The 25,431-nt window shown below is 33.0% G+C and overlaps 5 protein-coding genes and 1 non-coding gene across 13 annotated transcripts; 3 read left to right on the forward strand and 3 right to left on the reverse strand.

Moving 5' to 3' along the window:
* Positions 1-143: 143 nt before the first annotated feature.
* On the reverse strand, positions 144-216 carry TRNAA-AGC (transfer RNA alanine (anticodon AGC)). The gene has a single exon. It is a non-coding gene; the product is annotated as a tRNA-Ala (tRNA).
* Positions 217-1,306: 1,090 nt separating this feature from the next.
* LOC112702442 (uncharacterized) lies at positions 1,307-10,224 on the forward strand. 4 transcript variants are annotated; one of them, XM_025753456.3, is made up of 11 exons: positions 1,307-1,616; positions 5,191-5,238; positions 6,131-6,549; positions 6,905-7,120; positions 7,211-7,393; positions 7,478-7,699; positions 7,962-8,078; positions 8,166-8,309; positions 8,454-8,555; positions 8,761-8,829; positions 9,652-10,224. In XM_025753456.3, exons 3-11 carry the CDS (start codon positions 6,223-6,225, stop codon positions 9,865-9,867), a joined length of 1,596 nt encoding a protein of 531 aa, XP_025609241.1. In that variant the 5' UTR covers positions 1,307-1,616; positions 5,191-5,238; positions 6,131-6,222; the 3' UTR covers positions 9,868-10,224. The 4 variants fall into 4 exon arrangements, with proteins under 4 accessions (XP_025609241.1, XP_025609244.1, XP_025609242.1 ...); XM_025753457.3 differs by lacking the exon at positions 1,307-1,616 and adding an exon at positions 3,754-4,304; XM_025753458.3 differs by lacking the exon at positions 1,307-1,616 and adding an exon at positions 3,765-4,320.
* A 2,120-nt stretch (positions 10,225-12,344) lies between these two features.
* Positions 12,345-14,768, forward strand: LOC112702444 (uncharacterized protein At2g39920). Of its 4 annotated transcripts, none has more exons than XM_025753463.3 (6): positions 12,348-12,513; positions 12,656-12,795; positions 13,061-13,211; positions 13,333-13,777; positions 13,952-14,155; positions 14,439-14,768. In XM_025753463.3, the coding sequence occupies exons 3-6, from the start codon at positions 13,148-13,150 to the stop codon at positions 14,638-14,640; spliced, it is 915 nt and encodes a 304-aa protein (XP_025609248.1). In that variant the 5' UTR covers positions 12,348-12,513; positions 12,656-12,795; positions 13,061-13,147; the 3' UTR covers positions 14,641-14,768. The 4 variants fall into 4 exon arrangements, with proteins under 4 accessions (XP_025609250.1, XP_025609248.1, XP_025609249.1 ...); XM_025753464.3 differs by having other exon boundaries at positions 13,069-13,211; XM_025753465.3 differs by lacking the exon at positions 12,656-12,795 and having other exon boundaries at positions 12,345-12,513; positions 13,069-13,211.
* A 561-nt stretch (positions 14,769-15,329) lies between these two features.
* On the reverse strand, positions 15,330-17,095 carry LOC112702443 (glucan endo-1,3-beta-glucosidase 7). Its single transcript, XM_025753462.3, has one exon. The coding sequence runs from the start codon at positions 16,770-16,772 to the stop codon at positions 15,615-15,617; it is 1,158 nt and encodes a 385-aa protein (XP_025609247.1). The 5' UTR covers positions 16,773-17,095; the 3' UTR covers positions 15,330-15,614.
* LOC112702447 (LIM domain-containing protein WLIM2b) lies at positions 16,832-19,520 on the forward strand. The gene is given in 6 exon segments (XM_029288129.2): positions 16,832-16,845; positions 18,276-18,380; positions 18,382-18,449; positions 18,535-18,568; positions 18,671-18,778; positions 19,373-19,520. Coding segments are annotated over 6 exon segments (477 nt in total).
* Positions 19,521-19,825: 305 nt separating this feature from the next.
* Positions 19,826-22,741, reverse strand: LOC112702445 (probable sugar phosphate/phosphate translocator At3g11320). 2 transcript variants are annotated; one of them, XR_011863660.1, is made up of 4 exons: positions 22,016-22,702; positions 21,115-21,218; positions 20,530-21,022; positions 19,826-20,361 (listed from the first exon to the last, which is right to left on the reverse strand). XR_011863660.1 is itself a non-coding variant. In XM_025753468.3 (4 exons), the coding sequence occupies exons 1-4, from the start codon at positions 22,454-22,456 to the stop codon at positions 20,203-20,205; spliced, it is 933 nt and encodes a 310-aa protein (XP_025609253.1). In that variant the 5' UTR covers positions 22,457-22,741; the 3' UTR covers positions 19,826-20,202. The 2 variants fall into 2 exon arrangements, 1 of the variants encoding a protein (XP_025609253.1); XM_025753468.3 differs by having other exon boundaries at positions 20,794-21,022; positions 22,016-22,741.
* Between the last annotated feature and the right edge of the window lie 2,690 nt (positions 22,742-25,431).

Below are 25,431 nucleotides of genomic sequence, written 5' to 3' on the forward strand. Positions count from 1 at the left end.
TAACTCCAAGTCTCCAATGCCGTTTCTCAAGCATTGATAACTCCAATGCCTTCATATATGTATTCGGCTATTCGCGGTTACAACAAAGACTAAAATAGCTGTAATACATCCAAAGTAGCAGCCAAAACTTTGTACTAAAAGATTGGAGATGCGGGGTATCGATCCCCGTACCTCTCGCATGCTAAGCGAGCGCTCTACCATCTGAGCTACATCCCCATTTGAAAGAAGACCCTATTGATAGAGTATTACAATTATCTTTTTCTTTTACTAATAAGGATAAAATATTTTATCCTTTAACTTTGGCAAAAAAATTTAAAAATACCTCTAAATTTTATGTTGTTTCAATTTTGTTCTAAAAATTTTTTATTTGTATCAAATATATCTTCGACGTCTAAATTATCAAAAATTTTAAGACTAATATAAAAATAATGTATAAAATTTATACTTGACTTACTTATGTTGAGGGTTGTTCTTATAAAATTATCATTGAATCAGTCTTAAATTTTTTAAAAAATTAGCCATCATAACATATTTAATACAAATAAAAAATTTGTAGAACAAAATTAAAACAAAATAAAATTTAAATATATTTTCAAAATTTTTGTTAAATTTCAAAAATAAAAACTATACTTTACCCTCCTACAAAAACATGCAACGATTGCCCTTCCACTGCTGCAACTCGTGAGGACACACTACTGGCCTATTAACTTTGCAACAGGCCCAACACATTTCTTTGACCAAGTTTGTATTGTTGTATAAGCATCTTTTCATCCTTTTTGTGTTATTAATTCGAATCAGCCCAAGCAGCGCAAAAGAGTAAAATAAAATCAAGCAATGGATACTTCCCGTTTCAAGTTGTGAATGTGACCCAGTGACAAAAAAAAAAAGTTGTGGATGTGACCTGACCAAAAATAAAAAGGTAGTGAATTGAAGTGATTGACCTTGGATCAATGGCAGCATCACCGGCCTCGTCGTGCTCGTAGCTTGGTTGTCGTTCTCCATCAAAGGCAGTTATCAGAATCGGACCGACCCATTCGATTGGACCGAAAATCCGATGAACCGGTAACAAAATTAATTCGGATGAGCTTGCTGACCTGACAAGGAAGAGAATCAGCGAGACCCGATTTGAACCGCCTGGGTTTGATAAAAATCAGCAAATCGGTGGGTTGAAAAAGACCTGGACTAGTTCGAATTTTAATTATTTTTTTGTTTTTTCCTTAAGTGAAACAGCGTCGTTTCGATTATAAAAAAAAAAAAAACTAAACTGAAATGAAAGAAACCCTAACTTGAAGCCTCCCATTCCTTTCCCAAACATATTCCCTTTTTCCAAACTCATGAGAGAGACCTGAGACTAAGAGAGACCCGTTTAGCCAGTGCCCCCTCACTGTGCTCACAGTCTCCTCTCAATCTACTTGACCACAGCCAGCGCCATCTCTATTGAACAGTACGACGTCGTCGGCTCCTGCTACTGCTATTGCTAATCGTCTCCTGTCCTGTGCTGTTGTGTGTCCGTCGTCGTCCTCCTTTTGCCAATCCGGTCGTCCCTGTCATTGTCGTCAGTGCCGTGCTTCTTCACCCATCTCCTTCTTCTCTGTCGGTGGTGCACCAGCCATAAAGTATGTATTTTTTTAAGTTATTCAGTATTTTAAGTTTTCAATAATTTAGTACTTTAGTTATAATTAATTGATTAATGATGTTGATTATCCATGTTGATTGTCTATGTTAATTTTTGTTAGATTGTTTGGCTTTTTGTTTTATGTTGTTGGTGTAATATATTGTTGATTATAGTGTAATATTAGTAGATTGTTGTTGTAATATCAATTTTTTATTAGATTGTTTGATTTCTGTTGATTATATTGTTGATTATATTAGTAGATTGTTGTTGTATATTATTCCTGTAGATTATAATAGTAATATATCAGTTTTATTTATGTGAGACCGGGTTAACCGACTGAACCAGTAATCCACCAGTTAAACCAGTGATCCAGTAGTCTGATCAATTCGATCACCGGTTCGATTCGAACAACTATGTTCGAAAGTAATGGCTGCTTGTTTGTCGTGCCTCGTCTTTTTTTTTTAATTTTTTTCAGACATCATATTAAAATATTGAATGATTAGTGTTAACTCAATGTTGTAGTTCTTCATTTTTTTTATTTTTTGTTCAGAAATCATATTGACAATTCTTATTGCTCACTGCTTAGTGTTCGCTCCTTATTCCTCAATCTTCAGAAATTATTTTTTGTTATTCGTCTGTGAAATTTTTAATGGTTACTCAGAGTTTTCAAAAATCAATTTTTTTTTTTCTCAATGCTCATACTGTGTGTGTTTTGTTTTTGTTTTAAAGTTGTGTTTAGAAGAGGTGATTGATTTTTGAAGTGTTGTTTTATTTTTGTTTTAAGGTTCTGTTTTGTACTCAATTTTTATTTTGTAGAAAATTATTTAAAGTATATAAGAATTAAGAAGGAAGACTATCCCGACAGCACTTCTCTGTTGATTGATTTTAGTTTCCCACAAGTTTGAACAAAGAATAAAATTGAACAAAGAAACCCTTTATTAAATTCTTACTTTATTTTTATTTGTTATCTTATCTTTTCCTTCTAGAAACAAAATTTATTATACTTATTTTTTTAAGTTAGTTATACTTATCTTTCTCTAACTAACAGAATCATCTAGATATTTTAGTTGTTTTAACTTATTTTAAAATTTAAAATCAGTTTAGTAATATAAATAGGTAGCATTGTTCTTCCATAATACAAATAACAACAATAAAACAATAAACATTCTTCATTTTTTTCTCATTCTTTCACAATTTTATTATTTTTTATTATTTTTTTCATTGGTCTGTTTCTAGCATTGCACATTATTATAATTTGTTTGTTTGTTTATTCATTGAACTTTCACATAACCAATATTTTTATTATCTTTTTTTATTCAAAATAAATTATTATTATTTAAACATACAAATACTTCATTTTAATTACTGAGATTTTCTTTATGATTTACATTGACAACTTTGTTGAAAGAAAAAAAAAATGCAGTATGATGGGTGTTGAAAAATTATAAAAAATTGAAAAGAATTTCTAATAATAATATAACAAGTAACTAATTAAGCTTTTTTTTATTAACTTATATCCCTATCATTTGCACATTAAAAGATATTAAACTTTGCAATAGAACATGCTTATGAACTAATGGAAATTGATGCAAGTCTTTATATTTTATTTATTATTTTATTATAAAAAAATTTTTGGTTGAATTATGATTGAACCGATTGAATCAATAAATTAATAAATTAATAATTATAACGATTTATTAATCGATCCGATTTTCAGAATCTTAAAAAATACACATATTTTATTTACAGTGTAAATAAAATATGTGTATTTAATATAATTTAGACTAATTTAAAAAATAAAAATTAATGTGTTTTATTATTATTTAGATCGATTTTAATTAATTTATATCTTATTTATATTTTAAATTAATAATTTTATTTGTTTGGTAAAATGATAAGAATGATGAACGATCTTAAAAAAATGACCGATTTTAAAATAATAGGAAGATGAGCAGCTATAGTTCTGAATCGAATTGGATCGGACGGTTGGATCGATTCAACCGTAAATCGGCAATATTAACAGTCCAATCAGATATGTTTCCGTTGATAAAAAAATCAATAGAAAACTATTGAACCGACCAAAAACCGGCTGTTCGGACCGAACGGGACCGCCCGGTTTACACAAAAACGGAAGCTCCTTCTTCTTTTTTCCCTTTTTCCCTTTATTTCTTTCACACACAGTCACAAACCCAGCCAAAAAACCCTAGCACTGTAAGCCTACACCACCGCCGCAAGGAGTGGCATACTGCCGCCGTCCGTTGTCGCACTCAAAGTTCGCCATCCGTCCGTCTATCCAGCTTCCCTCGTGCTCCAAGTCTTCAGCCTCTGTTCGCTGTCACCGATCGCGGGTGCTTCCTCGAGCTCGGCTTCCGTCGCCGTTTGTTTGCCGTTCACGTTCACGTCTTCGTTCAGCTGTCGTCTTCGTTCGCGTTCTTCGCCGTTCACGTTCGCTCGGCGTTCACCGTTCGCGTTCACTCGCCGTTCACCGTTCGAGTTCGCATTCGCGTTCGTCTGGAAGCCACGTTGCTCTGCTTCAAACTCTGCGACCAACCCGCGTGCTCCACCTAGCAGTAGAACTGCTCTCTTTTGTCGCCGCCGTGACTTCCCTGAACCCGCCACCAGTCAATACACTCGCACAACACCAATACTCTGCTTCAAACTCTGCAACTTCTGATTTCTATTACAATAAGTAACTATTTGATTTGGTAGTGGTTTGGATTTTTTCATAGACTGAATTAAAGTTACAATAGTTATGTTCTCTTCTCTGCATATTGATATTAAGCTTTGAATGCTCTTATTTCGCTTTAATTTTACCGCCCTCAACATGTTTGATGAAATGCTTTAACCATGTTTCTGGTTGGTTTTATAATTTGTAGCTTTTAGGAACTTAGTAAGTTGATTGGATGTGAAATCAGAATAATTAGATCTTAGTAATTAGAAAATTTTAGCTGCACAAATAGCATCTTTGCAGAAAACGTATTAGCATGATGATTCCACTTGCATTGGTGTTCTTGTGTTGTTGTTTTGTTGTTCTTCTGTTACTTTTAATTTTTTTTTTGTTGTGATTTTTTGTTCTTAAACTTATTAAGTTGATAACTGATAATTTGCTAAATTGTTGGGCTGCTGTTGTTTTAATTTGCTAAATTGTTTGGTTGTTGCGATTTAATTTGTTGGATTTTCTATTTAGGTCTTGTTCTTCTTGTTTATTTGCTAAATTGTTGTTGTGTAGTTATTGTTGTCTTTGATATTATTGCTGGATATTGGTGATCATTGATTTATTATATGCTTCATGTTTTCATTGTTTTATTCTTCTGAAGGAAAAAAATTCCGTTTTCATTGTTTTGTTGATTGTTTGTTTTGTTTTGGAAATCAATTTTTTTGTGATCAATGTTCAAACTCTGAATGTTGTTATGCTGTTTTTGTTTTGTTTCAGAAATCAATTTTTTTGTGATCAATGCTCAAACTCTAATGTTGTTCTGTTTTGTTTAAAGGCTGTGTTTGGAAGAGGTGATCATTTCTGAGTGTTGTTTTGTTTTTGTTTTAAGACTGTGTTGTGTTCAATTTTCATTTTGTAGGAAATTCTTTGAGGTATATAAGAATTAAGAAGGAAGACTATTTCAACGGTATTACTCTATTGATTCTAGTATGCTACAAGCTTGAACATAAAATTGAAGAGAGAAACTCTTTATTATTTTATCATTGGCCTATTTTTGGCATTGCATATCATTGTAGTTTGTTTATTCATAGAACTAGTTGTTTATGATCCCCTTTTGAAGTAAAAAAAATGCAGTAGAAGAGTGTTTAGAATGCTCTATTCATTGAATTTTTATAGAATCAGGTGTTTATTATAAAACAGTTTTTCGGTTGAACCACGGTTGAACCAATAAACCTATAACTAAAATGGTTTGATGACCGATTCGGTTTTCAGAACCTTACTTTTATGTTTTAACTCACTAATTAGTGGGCGGCTGTAGTACGTAATTTAAAACTGGCCATTTAAAACCATCTCATTATTTTCCTATAAACCAACACATTTAAAGTAACACTCAATAAGAGTACATGAAAAATTTTAAAAATTTTGTTTTATTAAAAATTTTAAATTAAAATTATATAGTTGAAATTTTATTATCAAAATTTTTTATTTTTTTATGTTTTTTGTTCTTTTTATTTTTGTTTATCGTTAATTTATAATTTTTAAAATTTTTTCTTGAGTAATAATTTAAATGTATTGTTTTTAAGTAAATAATGTGCTGGATTTAAATGGGCAGACCGCCCATCTTCTTTATTATCTTGAAACGGCCCATCTTCTTTATTATTTGAAACTGTCAATATGTTTCATTATTTGAAATATTCTATTTTTAAGAGTTTATTACAAAAAATAAGTTTAAAACTTGGAATAAATAAATTCTTGTATATATGTTGGATAGATATAGATTATTTTACAAAATAATTAATTTTTTTATAAATTATTATTTTATTTTTAATTTTATTTGTAATTTTTCAATTTTTTCTTAGCAAAAGCAAAGAACGCAGAGAATCTAGCTAAAAGGTCCCCGCACGCCGCCGTTCCTTCACTCCATTCTTGGCGTCAAACACACATACCTTCCATGGAGCTCATTGCTTCTTCTTCCACCTTCTGCCCCGTCGCAACTCCCCCTCCAACTTTCTCATTCCCACCTCGTTCTTCTTCTTCTACTGCTTCCTTCCCCTTTCTTCCTCCTTCTCTCAGAGGCTGCGCTTGCAGAGCCATACTCAGCACCCACACTACCCAGAAGGAGAAGAACGGCATGCTCGGAGCTCGTTCCTCTGATTTGGACCAACTTTCTGGTTTGACTGCTTTGTCCCCATTGGATGGCCGCTATTGGGGGAAAGTTAAGGAATTGGCTCCTTTTATGAGTGAGTATGGCCTCATCTATTATAGGGTTCTTGTTGAGGTACCTTACATATCCCATTTTACGCTTTCTGCTTGATTTTATTAAATAAAATGTTCTTTTGGAAAATCTAGAGAACCCCGTTTTTGGAAAACTTGTTTTTGATGTGAGAGTTGCTTTGTTATGTTCTTATGCTTCGGTTTTCATAGGAAAGGATCGAACTTGTTAAGTTTTTCTTTTTAAAATTTAACTTCTAATAATGCTTTGGCATGTTGAAATCCATGGTCACAGAGGAAAAGCTGAAAATAATTCAGAGATAACCAGCAATGAAAATTTACTAGAATGCAAAAGATTGATTACAATTGATTTACCATTTGAACTACCAAACTTCTATGAGATGGATGCGTTTTTGTGTCAGATAAAATGGTTGTTGAAGCTGTCTCAGATTCCTGAAATTGTTGAGGTTCCAAGTTTCAGTGAAGATGCCAAGTCTTATTTACAAGGCGTGATTGATGGCTTTAGCGTGAGTGATGCCTTAGAGATAAAGAATATTGAGAAGGTGACTAATCATGATGTTAAGGCAGTGGAGTACTTCTTGAAACAAAAATGCCAATCGAATGCTGAAGTGGCTAAGGTTGAGATTTGCTTAAGGTGTTTTGTCTTGGCCTGCGATTATATGCTTCTTTCTGACTGACAGCTCTGATGGTTCACTTTGTTCCCACAGGTGCTTGAATTTTTTCACTTTGCTTGCACGTCCGAGGATATAAATAACCTCGCCCATGGGTTGATGCTGAAAGAAGCAATGGGATCTGTCATGTTTCCTGTCATGGATAAAATAATTAAATCCTTGTGTAACATGGCTAAAGATAATGCTCAAGTCCCAATGCTTTCTCGCACTCATGGACAGGTAAGCTAATTTGTGCATTAGTTGGTAGATTTTCGTTGTTGAACAATCTTTACTGAAATTTGCTTTCTCTGGACTATACCCCAGCCAGCTTCACCAACAACTTTGGGAAAGGAAATGGCTATATTTGCTGTGAGATTAAGCAGAGAAAGGAAGGAATTATCTCAGGTTGAGTTTTTGGGGAAATTCGCTGGTGCGGTTGGAAATTACAATGCACATGTTGTTGCATACCCTGATGTTAACTGGCCTCAAATTGCAGAAGAGTTTGTAAAATCTCTTGGATTAAGTTTTAATCCTTATGTTCCTCAGGTATGTTTGAAGTTTTTACCTTTTTCTGGTTCTTTTCATGCCTAACAGGCCCTTTTGCAACCTGATAAAATAAATCTTGTTATGTGTATACACATTGTCATACAAATTTTGCCATCAGTAGTTAGTGAAACTAAATTTTATTGTGTGTCGGATACTTACAAAATTGAGTTAGCACTATGTGGTAGTCATCGATTATACCTACTTCTTGATGAGATTATGATTTGATGTATCCTTCTGACTAGATTACTTCACTTCTTAACAGATTGAAACTCATGACTATATGGCAAAGCTATTTCATTCGCTCGTCCAGTTCAACAATATATTAATTGACTTTGATAGAGACGTATGGGGCTATATATCCTTGGGTTATTTTAAGCAGGTAGATTTCCTGATATAATAGCTATAACAGTGTGATGCTATACCTTTAGGTAGACAATCTTTTTGATGTTCTAAACTTTATGCACAGATCACAAAGGCTGGGGAGATTGGGTCGTCAACTATGCCTCACAAAGTGAATCCTATTGATTTTGAAAATAGTGAAGGTAATCTAGGTGTTGCTAATGGAGGTCTGTCTCATCTAAGCATGAAATTGCCAATTTCACGTTGGCAGGTAAGACCGACTTTACTAATATGGTTGTCTGGAATCTGATTATTGTAACTTCTTGTGCTAGGTTATAACCTACAGACCTTTTTGACTTGATTAGCAATGATAGTCTAATTACACGATGTTTCTTTTCTTCTTCTGTTTTACCAGAGGGACTTAACCGATTCAACTGTCTTACGGAACATGGGTGTAGGAATTGGTCATTCCCTTCTTGCTTACAAAAGCACACTTCAAGGAATAGGAAAGCTTCAGGTATTCAACTTGACGATGGATTTTTACTTCTCTCTTAGAGTATGCATGATTATGTTCCAATAGTAGATGATACCTTTTGTTTATCTCAACTGTTTTGCTATACTATTTATCAGCAAGTTGAATGTACATGCTTAAAGAATATTTTCCTTGTGTTCTTTTTGTTTTCACATCAAGCTTTCTCTTAATGTTATCATTTACCATATAGGTTAACGAAGCTCGCTTGAGTGAAGACTTGAAACAATGCTGGGAGGTGCTAGCTGAACCAATACAAACTGTATGTATATGCTACCTAGATTTTTACATGATTATTTGGTTTTATATTTCTTTTGTTAAGAAGAACAAATATTGAATGCTTAGAACATGTATATAACTTGAGTTTATTGTCGAGATGTATTATTTACTTGTCATAGGATATAGATGATGTTAAATTCTCAAGTTAACTCTTAAACTCTTACGAGTTTAGATCACTCAGAGTTAACTTGCTAATTAACTCGGATGTGGATAAACTCAGGTAAACTTGGGTAGACTCTTAAGTTTACTATTTTAACCCACCTTCGGTCTCTTTAAGTATCAAAACATGTAGTTTCACTAAAACTCCTTTAGTTAGACTTCTAAAAATAATGAGATGATATTTAGACATAATATATGTTAATTTTTAGCATCAAACATTAATGGTTTTATTCACCCCTTTTTCTTTTAATTTGTATTTACTATTGTGTCGTTTATTTGTTTCATTATAATATTATAAATGTGTCTTTTATATCCCTTTTTATCGTTGTTCTTAAAAAAAGAGTTGTAGTAGTTTACGAGTCGAGGTTACATAAGCTCTACTAGTTTACCTAAACTTCCAAATTTGACAACTTTGATAGTTATCTACTTGTTACATTATAAGAAGCAAATTATTCTTTCAACTTTTTTACTCATTAGTAATGTAATTGCAATTTACTAGCAGCAAACACACTTTAGCTGCATGAAAAGGGGAAAAAGGTGAACATGAGACAGCTAAGATTTATCTTAGCTGCATACTTCTCTTGATGTTGCTTGTTGTCATCCTCTTTAAGAACTTGTGTGTAATTGTTTTCGAATCTTCATTTAGGTTATGCGAAGATATGGTGTTCCGGAGCCTTATGAGAAGTTAAAAGAGCATACCAGAGGGAGAGCGGTTACAAAAGAGAGCATAAGAGACTTCATTGAAGGCTTAGATATTCCGGAAGCTGCAAAGACGAATCTGTTAAAGTTGACACCGGATACTTACATTGGAGCAGCAGTAGAATTGGCGAGAACTGTGGAACACGCAGTGGATTTGTTATGAATCGAATACAAAAAAAAAATTCTCAAAACTAGCAATTAGAGCAGTTTGCTGCAGAACTGCCAAGGCATTTTTGTCATAGAACCTCACCAACCAAGGGTGATTATTAGTTGCTTGAAAGAACATTTTAATTACATGCTGCACATCGTTGTAGAAGAGGACATAATGTTCCCTGATTATGAAAAACTATAGGGAATAAGGGATTTTGGAAGTGATAGGCAAATTGTATTATAGATTTTCATGCTTCAGAAAGGCCTGAAAAATAAGGAAATAGGTTTGAAGTCTTCTATTGGAGTCAATATTCTTCGAGTTGTGTAGACCTACTTAGAAAGCAAAAGTCTCTTTACCAGTTTTATTTTACACCTTATTTCTTGTTGGAGTGCATGGCATTAAGCTACCATTGTTAAGTAACAGGAACTTCTGAAATCTCCACAAACAAAAGGCCAGCCGATCACTCGCCGATCTCGAGAATATCGCCGGTCAACCTGGACCGACCCGTGACCAACCTTAGGCCAATTACTGGCTGACACTATTGGACGTCTGTCAAATTGGTTTGAACTAATTACTTATATATAAATATTTAAATAGGTTAAAATCAATAGTGTTAAAAACTTTTAATATGAAACCAGATTAATCTTGCTTTTAAAATTAAAATTAGTTTTATTTTTATTAATATGGTTTAAAGTTTAAATTGATGCATCAAATTGTTAAATGGTTTTAAATAAATCCAATTTACTACGTAGAAAAGTGGTTTGGTACAGTTTTCAAACTATTAGTATAATAATTTGATACAATTCCAGTTTAGTTTGTGAAATTTTGTACCATAAAGGCATAAACACCCTTTAATATTATAAGGTTTAGTTGTTGATATTGTTGTACTTAAATCTTTAAAAACTTATTAACTGGGTTGACTATATAGATTAAATGATAATATTGTGTTCTATTATGTATCATATTTATAATAAAATTATTAATCTGTAGATCTCTTTTAATCACTTCATGTATAATTTTTGTAGGTCTTCATCTACTATTTTAGGTCTTTGATTACAATTAAAATTAAAGAGAAAAAAAAGGGAAGTCTACATCAAGGATGATCTTGAGTTTGTATCTTGAAAAACAAAAGAACGTGGCATTATGAAAGCAATAATAATTGCTGGTTGTTAGGAATTACAAATGGGCCAGGGAAAAAGATGTATGAAATTTCTTGGTAAGAGAATCTTGTTTGTTTGCTAATTTCAACATGCTTCAAATGTTTTACATGATTATTTCAAGGAGCCACTCAAATGCGCTAATAACGCCTTTTTATAGAGATATTTTTTAATAATTAAAAATTTAATATATATAATCGATTAAATCGTGTTATTTTTATTAAAATTAAGTTAGACAAATTAATTTAATCAAAAAATGATGAATCAAATTTTGAACTGATCTAAATTAATATTATTTTTTATAAAAAATAATTTTAATATTCTACTATAAAAAATGACTAAAATAATATATATATATATATATATATAAAAGAATATTTTAATCATTTTCTATAATAAAAATATTGTAGTAATTTTTTATAAAAAAATAATATTAATTTAGACAAATTCAATATTTGATTCACCATTTTTTCGGTTAAATTAATTTGTCTAGCCTAATTTTGACAAAAATAATATAATTTAATCGATTATATATATTAAATTTTAATTACTAAAAAATATCTTTAAAAAAAATATTTTAGGCGTTTTTATTTGAGTGATTCCTATATTTCAATTAAGTGATTAATATCTTTTACACATAATATTTTTGTATAAAATTATTTTAAATGCGTTGGAAACGAAACTTTAAGGTTTAAGCTGGTTGAACAATACGTAATTTTATTTTATTTTTTGTGATTTCAAGTTTAAGTTTTGAACAAAAATTAATTTGTGTTTAGTCACAATTTCTGAAGTCAAATTAATCGGATTAATCCTTGTCGGAGGATAATATGGACAACCAACGCTTCTCAACATGTCAAAGATCCAAATACAAGATTCCATCACCGTGCCGTCTTTAAATGGAGAATAAGGAATCCATTTGGAATACCGACCAATCAGATTGCAACAAGTGGCCACGTCTGCATTATTATTCTTCGCTACGTGGCTCGATATCTACACCGATGATCTGCCCCACCATCATTCAATTTGAGCTCGTGGGAGGTGGCTGCTGCTCTATCCGTGACTGTAACATGTGATAGTGATACCATGCATTATTGCTCCTCATTAATCTTTTTATATTCTTAAGATAAATTTAACTAATAAATATTTATATATCCTTTGTCTTACATTAATCATTTCTGTTAGTGTTAGGTGATTATCTTATGATTTAATTAACTAAAAGATTTTAGACTTAAATTTTGAAAATAAAAAATTATAAATTATATATGATAAAAGTTACTTTAAGAAAAAAATTATACTAGATAAGATAAGCAAATCCACACCTTAATCTAGATTATCTCACTAATCACATTTTGGATTGGCCTACACATAAAGGGTGTCTCAAGTCAGAACCAAAAACAATGGCAAAATTTCTATGCTCTGGCATTTTTGTGCCACAGCTACTACTGCTATACGTCTTTGTTGAAGAATTCACCTTGCTTCACATTAATAATGCCATTCTCAGGTACTAATTTTCTCTCTACTTTTGTAACAATTTTCCTGTTTAATGTTGACGTGATGGTTGATTCCTTCGCTTGTGATGTGTTAACTCTCCTAATATGCTAACTTTTGAAGCTAATTAAGGTGTGTAACAACATGATTTTTAGGGTCAATCTCCACCGGTTTTTCTTTTCATCTTCTTGTGAACCAGTTTCTGTTGTGTGCTGCAATGTTGCTTGATTTGGAGCCCTTGTGATTTGAACTTTCCAGACATCTAGATCGAACGGTAGCTGAAAGTTTGGATTGAGTAAGTAGTATATCTATTAAGATTTTAGATCAAGATGTGACATTCGACTCGTTAATTCGAAGTTCTAGCCTTAGTATAAGGTATACCTCAGATTTAAAACGTGTATTGTTGGACAGTTATGGTTGGTGAGGATAATTTCTTCCCAGTTAATTCATTCATTGGCAAAGAAGGGTGTTCACTGTAGTTGCTTGGAAGTTTCTGATTTTTGTCCAGAACTAGAAATATCAGTCTCACTTATTTATGGAAGATGATCCAATTTTTCCAGAATTGCAGGATGCAGCTTTGATTTCTGGCGACACGAAATAGGCCTTACTCAAATCGGATTCAAGGGTAGATCTGGCAGCTTGGAGTTATGTCTGCTTATGGCCATCAAATGGAGGAGAACTATTCTGCAAGGAGTCTCTCTGGTGGTTCTGGTATGTAATGCTAGCTTCATCCCTCTTCTTCATTACTATCTTTATATTTCTCCCTTAAATTATCCTTTTGGTTTTGGCACAATGTTGATAATTATCTAAATTGTTTCTTTCATGATAACAGAGATGAGGAGCAGTTATGTGCTGGAATCAGGATTCTACATCACTTCTTTCGCAGCAACCATCTTGATTACCTCGCTCGCCACAATAGGCCTCCTAATGATTACTATGCTGGTTGCTCTGGCAATGATGCTGCAGTCTTGTCAGAGTAGAGGTTCTGGAGTTATAGAGCTTCAAAGTGTGAATGATGATTACAGCTATTGCAAGGTTCATTCTCTGCACACCGAGCTCAATAGCTTAGAAGGACATAATCTTCCTAGCATCTGCAAGGACCTGGCCATAGAATATGTCAAAGGAGGCCGATACGCTCGCGACTTAGACTCAACCAAGTCTCTGATTGAGGTCTACTTTGACAAGGTTAAACCATCAGATGATGGAGTTGGTGTAGTGCTAATAGACATAGATGGCATTTTCCCTCTGAATCCTAATTCATCCAATCTATATCAGAGGTAACATACTAGTCTTGCCTAAATTTATTCTTTTTGCAGTTTATCAAAGTTTATTTTGAAATAACTGATAGTTTATCAGGTCCTGAAAAAAGAAAAAGAAGTATTCTTTTCTGTTGTTCTAACTCCAAGCTGATCTTCTGCACCAGTTAACTTGACATGATCTTATTGGTGTAGGTTTCATGATAACAGCATTGTCAATTGTATGTTAGAGTTGCAAAATTTAAAAAGCAATCTTGTTCTAGGATTATGCAAGAAGCTTCAAGCTGCTGGATGGCCTATAGTTTTGCTATCAAGGGGGAACGGATCAGATAGAAATGTCACTGTTGATAATCTTGGCAAAGCCGGATTCGGAAGTTGTTGGTCTTCCTTGATGATGAGGTATTGTCATAAACTCACAATGTTCCTCTCATGAATCTTGGATATGAATAAGAAAATATCTCAATTGTTTAGAATTTAAGATAGATCATAAGCTTTTAACTTTAGAAACACAGCTTGATTTCAATGCTTAAAACTGCTCTTTCCTATCATATTTTATAAAAACAAAGATAAGTGTGAATTAGGTTGTTACATTTTAGAATTTCAACATAGGCATCTACTTTTGTAGACTTTGAACATACCAACTGCTTGATCTTATACTAAAACGGTGATCTGCATTTTGCAGAGATGAAGATGAAGATTATTCCAACAAAGAAAATGAATGGATTTCTAGGAAAAAGAATGTGATAAGGAATAAGGGTTTCGTTATAAAAGGGATCATAAGCAGCCATATGGATGCATTAATTGCTGCAGATACAGGAGTGCGTAATTTTTTGCTTCCTGATCCTATATGCGACAAATTTGAGCAACAAAGAAAACCATCATAGTCCATAGATCATAGATGATGGAGATTAGTGTGTTAGTCTTGTATTTTTATTTTTTCTCCTCCAAATATTTGCTTCTAGGATAATAGGATGTATATTACTTTTTTTAAACAAAAGTGGCTTCTACTCAATATGCCATACATATTATGATTGTGGTAATATGCACATGCATGTTCTGCTTTTAGAAGGGAATAATTGAAGGTTTTTTGAACACCAAGAAAGAGTTTCTTCACTAAAAACGGAATTATGATTGTTAAGAGGAAAATGGAAGGTGGAGAAAAAGATGCTGGATTAGTACCAAGTGGCCAACAGTGGCATATATTGGCTATGGGCACATGGGAAATTAAACAAAGTTCCACTTGTAACCATTCTTCACCAATGGATGGACATGCATGTTTTCATTTATTTCAAACAAAACACACCCTACGATCCATCATGTGATGTTGTCGATTATCACTTGTTACAAAAACACAATATTTAGGGCCATATTGTTATCAATTTTTCCAAGCCCAAAAGAATTGGATTTGGGGCATTATATTAGCCATTAATTCAAAGTGTAGTATTGCATTATTTCTGAGCCTGCTCTGTTTTCTTAAATTTTCTACCTTTTTTTTAATTGCATCAACTCATTCCACTAATCATTGGATCTAGATATTATTACAAAATAAGACAAATCAATCTGGGTAGGGACATGCACAAAAAATGGATTCGTATTTTACTTGAGTTGAGGTGAATACATCATCAATACCAAAATTTCATTGACTCATCATCTAATCTAAACTCTCTGACACCATCAAATTCTGAGTGATAGCACTCATTAGTCTACTAAGAACACTGAAAATCCAATATCTATATCTATAACTATCCACATCATCAGTATCTATCTAAACTCATCACATTCATCAATCATGAAAGTAACTAAAAAGCATTGATTCAGAGAAGAATGACTATACATGAAGCTGATGATGAAATTGATATCAAATCCAAAGAACCAAAACCAAGAAAGAGAGGAATACCCTGAGGGCCACGTTGATCCAAGAACCCTCCAACAAGTAGTTGGACTTTGACGAAGAGAAATCGATGCGGTACTTGGTGGTCCCGTTAGCGTAGAGAACACCCCAAGAGCGCGAAGAAGGAGTGGTTCCTTCCTTTTTATCAAACATCTCGTAGACATAAACTTCCTTCACACCATCCTTCAACAATGGCGTCCCAATTCCCGATCTCAAATGCTTCACCAAACCCTTCAGGTATATCTCCGCGTACCCTAGATTCGCCTCCACCTCGTTCGCGGCGGTGCTGCTACTCGGCCACCCTGTCTCCGTCACAACGATCGGGATGCTCTCGTAGCCCGCCACCGCCATGGCGCTCACCACCGCATCGATCATCATGTCGAAAAGATTCCGGTACCGAACACCGGTAACCAAATCGTCTCTGAAATTGAACGGGTGTTCTTGAAAGAGAGCAATCCCTAAGGGGATCTCGGATTTGAGCCTGTAGAGGTTGTAAGGATAGACGTTGATCAAGAAGGAGGAGTTGGTGTCGCGCAAGAACTGGAGCAGAGGTCCGATGAGGTTGATTCCGGGAGGCTCTTGGAACTGAGCGGAGGAAGGAGGGAAGGGGGTGGAGATGGCGGTGACGAAGGAGAAGGAGGTGGAGACGGTGATCTTGCGGATGCCGAGGTCGCGAAGGGAGAGGTGGAGGTTGGTGATGGCGGGGAGGAGGGCGGAGGCGGACTGAGGGTAGGAGTCGAGGAAGGCGTTGCCGACGGAGATGGTGGTGATTCTGGCGCGAGGGTAGAAGGGGACGACGTGAGTGTAGAGCCAGCGGAGGGTGGAGGAGCGGTTGGAGGCCATGGTTGGGACGAGGTAGTTGGGAACGGTGAGGAAGAGGGAGACGTTGGTGTAGAGGAAGGTGCGGATGACGGTTGGGTCAGGGTCTTCGAGGCGGAGGGAGTTGACTTTGAGAGTGGAGAGTGCGGCGGAGATTGTTTCTGGTGGTGGTGGTAAAGGGGTGGCGGTGGGGGCGGAGTAGGTGAGGCCGATGAAGCGAAGCGAGGTGCTTCTTGGTATGAGAGAGAGAAGGAGGAAGAAGAGGGCGACGCAGAAGGTGTGAGAGTAATGGTGGTTGTTAAACATTGTTAGTTACGGTGGTTCCTCTCTTTCTCTCTCTCTTCTCACTGGATAAAGATTAAAGAATGCGAGACAGAGAGTGTGTGACTGCATGCATGCAGATGCAGGTCACTCACTGTGTGCGCGCTTGCAACCACTAACAACCGTAAAATGGCGCCATCTCCTCTTTCTTTTCTTTTTCTTTTTCTTCACTAATTTCTCTATGCAACATTTGTGAATTACGATCCAATACTCTAAGCTAAGCTTAAATAGGACCACATTTTAGCTTAGATAGCAGGATTTTTTTTACGTGTTAACGTCCATCATTTTTATTATTTAAAATTTGATTTTCAAAATTTAACAAGTACATATTTTTGAATTAACTATTTTTTTTTCTTTCCAACATTGCTTATATGTCACAACTCGCAACATAAGTATAATAGAAGAAAAAATTTCATTTATTCTTAAGACATCTAAGAAATTCTGCTTAAGTAGTTCCAATATTTGTCCTTTTTCATTCATCAATCCGAATTAATCTTACTCCTTCTTATTAAACCTATAGAAGCATAAAAAACAGTAGTCTGGGTTTTTTAAACCCTTATATATATGTAAATAAATTAACACTTACATTCATTTCATGAACCCTACCTGATGTGACTGCCTTTAAAATACAGTTGGATTCTCTTCAAAAATATATACAATCAGTATAGGTATTGGATTGGACAAGTGAATTCTCAATTCATTTAGCAAAAAGTTAATTATTAATTAATAAGTTCTACAACACCCAAAAAAAAATTGATTAAAGGGGCCTGAACTACTCTAGAGATTGTGACGTAATTGTTGCACTTGCATATGGTCCCCTTGCCATGCATGGTCATGACTCATGAGACACACAGACACGAATTGACGCTGGACCCAGCCAAGATATCTCATCATATTTCCCAAACATTTTATTGGTTCACACATTTTTTTTGACATTATAGCTCATTACTCATCATCATGATGATACACCTAATATATTTTGATGTGATTCATGTTATATCCAAATATGTATCTATCCAAGATATTATATACATTATTAGATCAGATATGTGTATGTATATATTAATATTCTGAAATTCGGATTAAACATTGAATTGGATAAAAATAGTTATAAAAAATTTCAAGTCACACATTATTATGTAGACTATAAAATTCACACGCTCTACAGAGAATTATAAATATTTATTTTTCAAGTCTGAACTATTTTTTAAGAAAAAATTTAATTTGATGGACCAAAATTTATTTTCATAATTTTTTATTATAATAGAACTGTTAACATTATTATTAACGATTTAATATATATATTTTCTTTTTAAAGGAAAACCTTGAAAAATTGGACTAATAAACCAACCAAGTTTTTGGCACTATTGGTCAAGATTTCAGAACATTTGACTCTCTTCAAACTGAAGGATCCACATGCAATTTCTCAAAGAAAATGTATCTTCTATTTTTCATGATCAAGAACTAAAAGTAAAAATATAAGTAAAGCACTTTGTCTTTCATTGGAGCACAACAAAAGTGCAAGGCTTGTGACAAAACAGTGTACCCAGTTGATCAACCATCAGCTGATGCCATTGCTTACCATAAAGCTTCATTATTGTAAGCCTTATTATGAGCATCTCTTCATGGAGACAGGAACTTTCAAACAGAACTTCCAATCACGTATGTTTCTTATTTCCAAGATTAAGGTAATTATTTGTGATTCATATCCCTTTTTAATTGCGGTAATAATTTCAAATTTTAACAGCTTCAAAGGTAGCTGATAAGACCAAACCTGAGCTGTTAAATAAAAAACCCTTCAAATAGATATTTGCATTTTGAAACTTAAATTATGATATTTGGTATTTTCTGCTTACTATTTGTGCTATCTTAATTCTATTCTAGACAAGATCCCCTAGTAAGGCAGCTAGTATGCTTTCTGGGACGCAAGAAAAATGTGCAACATGGGCTAAAATTGCGTATCCATTGGAGAAGGTAGGATTTAGATTACGGTTTTGGTAGGTAAATAATGATTTTTGTAAATAATGTGAACAATAGGCTCTAAAATTGACCCAATAAAGTAAAAAAACACTTCACCTCCAAATTACTTCCTAAACCCTAACATTAGGATAACCATCCGCACACCTAGTGATTTGAACATCCAGTCATTGTTAATTGTGCACGAGTAAATCAAATCAAAATGAATAACTATCCAATTAAAAATAATCAACATAATAATCTACATACCTATTGATTTGAACATCCAGCATATTCATTGTTCACATTGTTTAGTATTCTCATTGTCTCTCTATACTTTTTCTTTAGATTATTTCATAATTACAATTATAACCTGTTACAAATTTCTTATGTGAATTTTTACCACTCAGGGCTAAGGGACAAAGACTCCTTCCAAATTCGGTAGATTAGTGGATTGTCCTCCTTAATTATATAGTTTTTCTTGACTCAGTTGAAGATTTCATATTTGGCCATCTATTCCAATTGAAAATTCAAATGATAATAGATTACCAAAGTAAACAGTGATTCTACATCTTCTACTGATTACTAGAACATATATTTACAATTACCCTAAATTACGAGTTCCTGAGTCCATCCCACTCGAAGGCCTATCATAAATCATGCTTTAAATGTTCACATGGTAGATGTCCAATAACAACATCCAATGATGCAGCACTTGAGGTTGTCTTGTACTGCAAGCACCATTTCTCGCAGCTTTTTAAGGAAAGGGAGCTATAATCATCTCAATAAGTCTGCATCCATAAAACGGGCACCAACCTCTACTCCACATTTATGAACCTTGCTGCTTTGCATTACTTTCCTTTATGAAAAAGGATCCCAGTCTCTGGAGGATTTCCATGTGTGTTTTTTAATGGTTATTCCATCATATGACTTGGGTGTAGAGTATTTTGTTTGATTTGTTTGTTCAAAAAGCTCTCTCAGTAATAATAGCTAATATTGGATTAAAAAAGGTGTTATACCATTCCATAAAAGTACAATACACAGCTCTGTATCTTAATTTGAGACGCAGGGAAACTTTACCATGAGCAAGAATATGAATTATATCATCATATCAATAAACAAATGTGAGTAATGTTAACAGCAGATATGATAGGAGATTCAATTCTATATAACTCTTTCCTGAAAGAATAAATGACAAAAAGACATTTCCTTGATTATGCCAACATTGGTATAGCAGAGAGACCGGTTACTTTACTTATTAGAGCTTTCTACTGGGGTGGGCTATTTCTGCACAATTGCTTAGTACAATAGGAATCTCGTTCGTTCAATGAGGCTTTCAAAATGTGGGGCCAAAAGAATTTGTATATAAGAGTGAGACAGAAACCTCTGGATTCTGATCACAAAAGCATGTCAGGAAATGTTGAGAATGAACTTCTTCCCAGGAATATGACATGTATGACTATGATGACACTGACTTGCTTCGCTTTTTGGCTTCACTGTAAAGTACAACTCCTAAGACTGTGAGGGAGTAACCCATCATTCCAGTTACTGATACTGGGTTCCTAAATATGAGAATTGAAACTACTACTGCTACAGCACCTTTGGCATTCCCAAGAACCTGTATGAAGAAGCAACTCTCACATTAGTTATGGAACACTCAAAAACACTTCAAGCAAAAATTAAGAAAAATTTAACATCTTGCCACTGATGTATACACTTAATCCACGTTTGAATCCTAACTTGGAACAAGGAACACTGATTGCAAATCTGAGTCAAATAGTTATACCTTACGGACAGAATTTCCTTGAAAAATTTCGGTGTCCTTACTCCTTAACTCAGCTCGCTATGAACTCTCGTTGACAATAAGCAGAGAAAGGGAAATGATTTATGCTCCTACTAGATCCTTAACTACTAAATGAGAAAAAAAATTTTGGATTCCAAAATTTCTTAATAATTTCAAATGCTAGATCAATCATTACTTGAACGATGGTCCAAACAAAAAAATCAGAGATTTCCATAACACAGGGCAGTAAGAATGAGTGAGGCATACCTGAAGGGTGAGAGCGCTGGTGTGTTTGGTGACCAAGAAATTGGTCAAGTTAACAAAATAGGCGAGTGCCGAATTAAATAGCAGGTACCAAATGATCTTCACATCATCTCTGGCAAGAGCCAAAGTAATGCCAACAACATTTTCTTCCATTATCAATGTAGCAGGAAGAAGGAAAACAACAGCCATTGGAGCCATATACAGTAGAAGGTTCATAGAATTCAGCTTCTCCCTAAATAACAACATCAACAATATGACTATATCAGTAGCCCCATTTAAAATATCAAAGCACAGAGACAAAATAGCATGTTGGTTAATTCATACCCTTCAGAAGACAGCAAAATTCCCTGTAAGACTGATTTCAGTGCCCGGGCAGCTGTAGCTGCAACACATATTATGAACCCAAATAAATGGAAGCTCGGTTCACCCTGTAACCAAAAGAAAGATTTAAAACAAAACATCAGAAACCAAAAAGAGTATTTTACCTTTTTACTCATCAAAATCACTTCAAGAAAGTACAACTGAGAAAAAAAAAGGTCTACCACTACTGAATAAGTGAATATGTCTCTCACCGACAGCTGAAGAATATTTAAGAGAATAAAATATCTACCACTACTTAAGCTGTCCTGTCTCCCTCACCGACAGCTGAATTGTGATTAGATCATATAAAGTCATAAAAAAATTTTAAAAACGAAAAAAAACCCTATTTTGATTCTTTTTTTTTTTTCCCTTCAAAAAGGAAAAGCCATGAGATGTTCAATCCGGTGCATACTGATAACTCTTCAAAATATAAACTAAATAAGATTCTAACTTGTAATTGCAAAGGTTCTTCAGGTCATCAAGCATCAAAAGCCCTGCTTCTAAAACCAACCCCCAACCATGTATTCTATTTTTAAAAAATTAATTGTAGATCATATCATATAAAGCACATAACAAATACTAGCAGAACGCTATAAAGTTAAAATCTGAAAAAAGAGGTAGAAAAAAAAAAGCATATCATCGCAGTAAAGCTAACTTAACTTCCATCATCATCATCATCAGGAAAAAGCAAAACCAGTGTTACAAATTTGTATCATAATCAAACCAATAAAGTGACCCTCATAACTTTGCAAAGTCAACTAAAATGCAATTCTATTGATATTAAAAGGAAAAAAATTAAACCCTTAAATAGCGAAATCACAAAATAAAATCCTTTAATAATTAAAAAATAGTAAGAAAATATTACCCCGCTGGCAATGACGACGCCGGTGACGACCGGAATTAGGGTAACATAAGTGAGCCAAGCCTCTCTTTTGAAGGTCATAAGGTAGGCAAAAACGGCGGTGAAGAAGGGCGTTGTTGCGCCAACGGCTTGATTAAACGACACCGGAAGGTAGCGTAACGAGATGTTGCCGAAGACGACGGAGACGCAGAAAACGAGGCTGAGAGCGGAGATCTTGAAGAACTGAACGCGGGAGCGTAGGGTTTGAAGAGGAACCATCTTGAGCCATGCGATGGCGACGTAGCTGAGCAAGGAGCACGCAGTCATGTGGCACATGGTGAGGAAGATAGGGTACTTGAAGCCATAGTTGGAGAGGAGGTACTTGTTGAGAAGGAGAACGCCAATGTTGGAGGAGTACCATGATGATATGAGTCCGATCGTGAATAATCGGGTCGGACCCTTCATTTCGGATCTGAGACGACGGTGGATTCAGCGACCGAGGGTTAAAATGGGAAATGTGGTTGCGGTTTTATCATTTTGATGAGTTGAAGAAGAAGAAGAAGAAGAAGTGAAAGTGAAAACTGAAGTAGACGCGTTTCAATTCTCGGCCTCTTCCCCTTTTCCTTTCGCTTCTTTGGAGTTTAGACGCACCACTCTCTCTTCTTCCCTCATTATTTATTTCATTTCATTTGCTTCTCTATTTTGTTTTATTTATTGCTTTTTATTCTATATCAATATCACTTTAGCTGCTTCTATTTTCGGACTCACAGTAAGTAATCTCTTGTTTAATAACAATTTAGTGAAATTTATTATATTATTTAATAATTTTTAAATATTATTTTATATAAAATTAATTACATGTAAATTTTTATATATTTAATTTTTTACAATATGTGCCTATCAATTGTATTTATATGTTTAATTTATAAAAATGTGAAAACATTTCAACTATTTTTAATTAATTAATATTTATTCAGTAATGTTATTTTTTATTTATATTCTTTTAATATTTATATATTCAACTGAAAAAATAATATTCTTTTAAAATTTTCATAATTTATTTGTAATGGAAATTAAATTTTAACTAGTTTTTAAATTTATGTATATTCTTAAATTTAATTTAAAAATAAAGTATTGATATAGGTCTTTACGTTTAGGTTAAATCTTAATTTTGTCTCTAATATTTAAATTTTTTTTATTACAAATATTTTATTTTATTTTATTTTATTTTATTTTTATTAAAATTAAAAAAAAAATTTAAAAATATTATTTTTTCTTATATTATTATCTTTTTTTATTCTATCATTTTTACTTTTAGATCACTACAATAGTCACTATAATATTAAGTATCTCCCAATCCGACAGGTCAAATACTAATTTATTGCGGTAGTGAACTCTATTTAAGAGTTTGTCGTTGGCCGATGAGTTGATGCATGCACAAGGCGGAATTCGAATTTCGACATTTATTTTTTTTTGACTAATTTCGACACTTATTTAAACGAATTAGTAAACTCACCATTAAATCAACCCAATTCGATTTTCATTATAATTACGATTTTTATCACTATTTAAAAAAAATTGCAATGGAAGAACGAGTAATTTTTGAAAAAAAAATTGATTATAAGATGAAATAAAGTATCTGAGATAAAGAATAGGATATTTTAAATATTAAAAATAAAATTAAGATTTAACTTAAACATTAAAAAATAAAAATCTTTAATTTAAAATGTAAAATAGAAAATTTTAATGCTTGATTCTAAAATTATTTCTATTAATCTTACGGTCAAATATCCCACTTTAACCTATAAAGGAAAATATTTATGATAGAGAATTCTTAAGCCTTTTTGTTATTCGTGTTTAAGGGTGGCAATAGGTAGGGTAGGGTAGGGTTTGGATCTAACCTTAACCCTATCTGCGAGTTGAGATTTTTATATAAACTCAACTCTACTCTATCTGCAGGTTAAGAATATCCCAACCCTAACCCTACCCGTTCTTAATCTGCGGGTACCTGACCTTATCCGCGAGTTATAAAAAATATACAACACTATTATATAACTTGATGATAATTTAAAATATAACTGATTTTTATGTAAAAAAAATATATTAAATTATCAATTAATGATTTTCTTTTTTAGTGGTCAATGATCTTTTGCATTTAGTAAGAAGTCTTTGATTCAATATCCACTTAAAACATATTTTTATATAAGTATATAATATAAACATATATAGTGTGCGGGTTAGTCGGGTAGAATTGAAGCTCAAACCACACCTTACCCGACCCACACGAGAACCCTACCCGCACCCTACCCTACCCGCTGCGGATCGGGTTGACAACCCTACCCGAGCGGATGAGATCGAGTTGGGTACCCGCAGATAGAGTACATATTGCCACCCCTATTCGTGTTAAGACTTAAATATAAATTTTAGTTTTTATAAATATAAATATAAATTATTTATAATAAAATTTAAATAGAAAGTAAAGTAAGGTTTAGAAATTGATTTAATATATAAAAATTTACAAAGCACATAAATTTTTTTTATTTATTGTATATATGTGTTGGATACATTTTAGATATGATATTCATCGATACTCATTTGTTACGGTGTCTTTTGTGTCCAACCATATTTTAATAAAAAATAAAAAAAAATCGAACATATTTGGACAAACCTAAATATTACTATATGTTCGTGTGTCTAGCCTTATTTTTAATAGTATTCTTAAAATAAATTTAAAAATATTTTAAATATTTTATATAATTAAAAAAAATATTAAAAATTAATTTATATTTTAATATTACTAAAATATCATTATAATTTATCTAAAAAATACTTTTTATTTTATATATATGTCGTGTTTCTGTGTCTTATAAAAATTATAAATTTGTACGTCTGCGTGTCTCGTGTCATGTCATGTATCGTGTCGGTGTCAATATCCATGCATCATAAATAAAAACATTATTAAAAAATAGAAAGAAAAGATTTAATTAAAGAAAAGATATGTCTCTAAGAGAAAAATAAATAAAAAATAATCTAAAAATATATTTGGAATATTAATTAAAAAATTAGTCTTTTTTTAAATATTTTATTAATTAATATTTCTTAATAATTTTTTATAAAAATAAATATTTTTTATAATTAAATCTTTCTAAAGTCCTTAAGAATATTTTTTCTATAATTTATTTGATTTTGACTTTTCTATTTTTTATTCAATATTAATAAATGTTTTAACTTGGTTAGATTCTGTTGAGTAGACCAAAGTAGATTTAGAAAATAGTTATACTTATAATTATAATCGCAAAGAAAAAAATTTCCGTTAAACACATTTTAAAAATATTTTTAAGAATCAAAGTTTAAAAGGATTGGATGCAAAACAAAAGAGGGAGAAATAAAATTAATTATTTTTATCGATTCTTATAATTTTATCAAATTTATAATTAAAT

Source organism: Arachis hypogaea, chromosome 7 (genome assembly GCF_003086295.3).
Source record: "Arachis hypogaea cultivar Tifrunner chromosome 7, arahy.Tifrunner.gnm2.J5K5, whole genome shotgun sequence".
NCBI classification, from domain to species: Eukaryota; Viridiplantae; Streptophyta; class Magnoliopsida; order Fabales; family Fabaceae; genus Arachis; species Arachis hypogaea.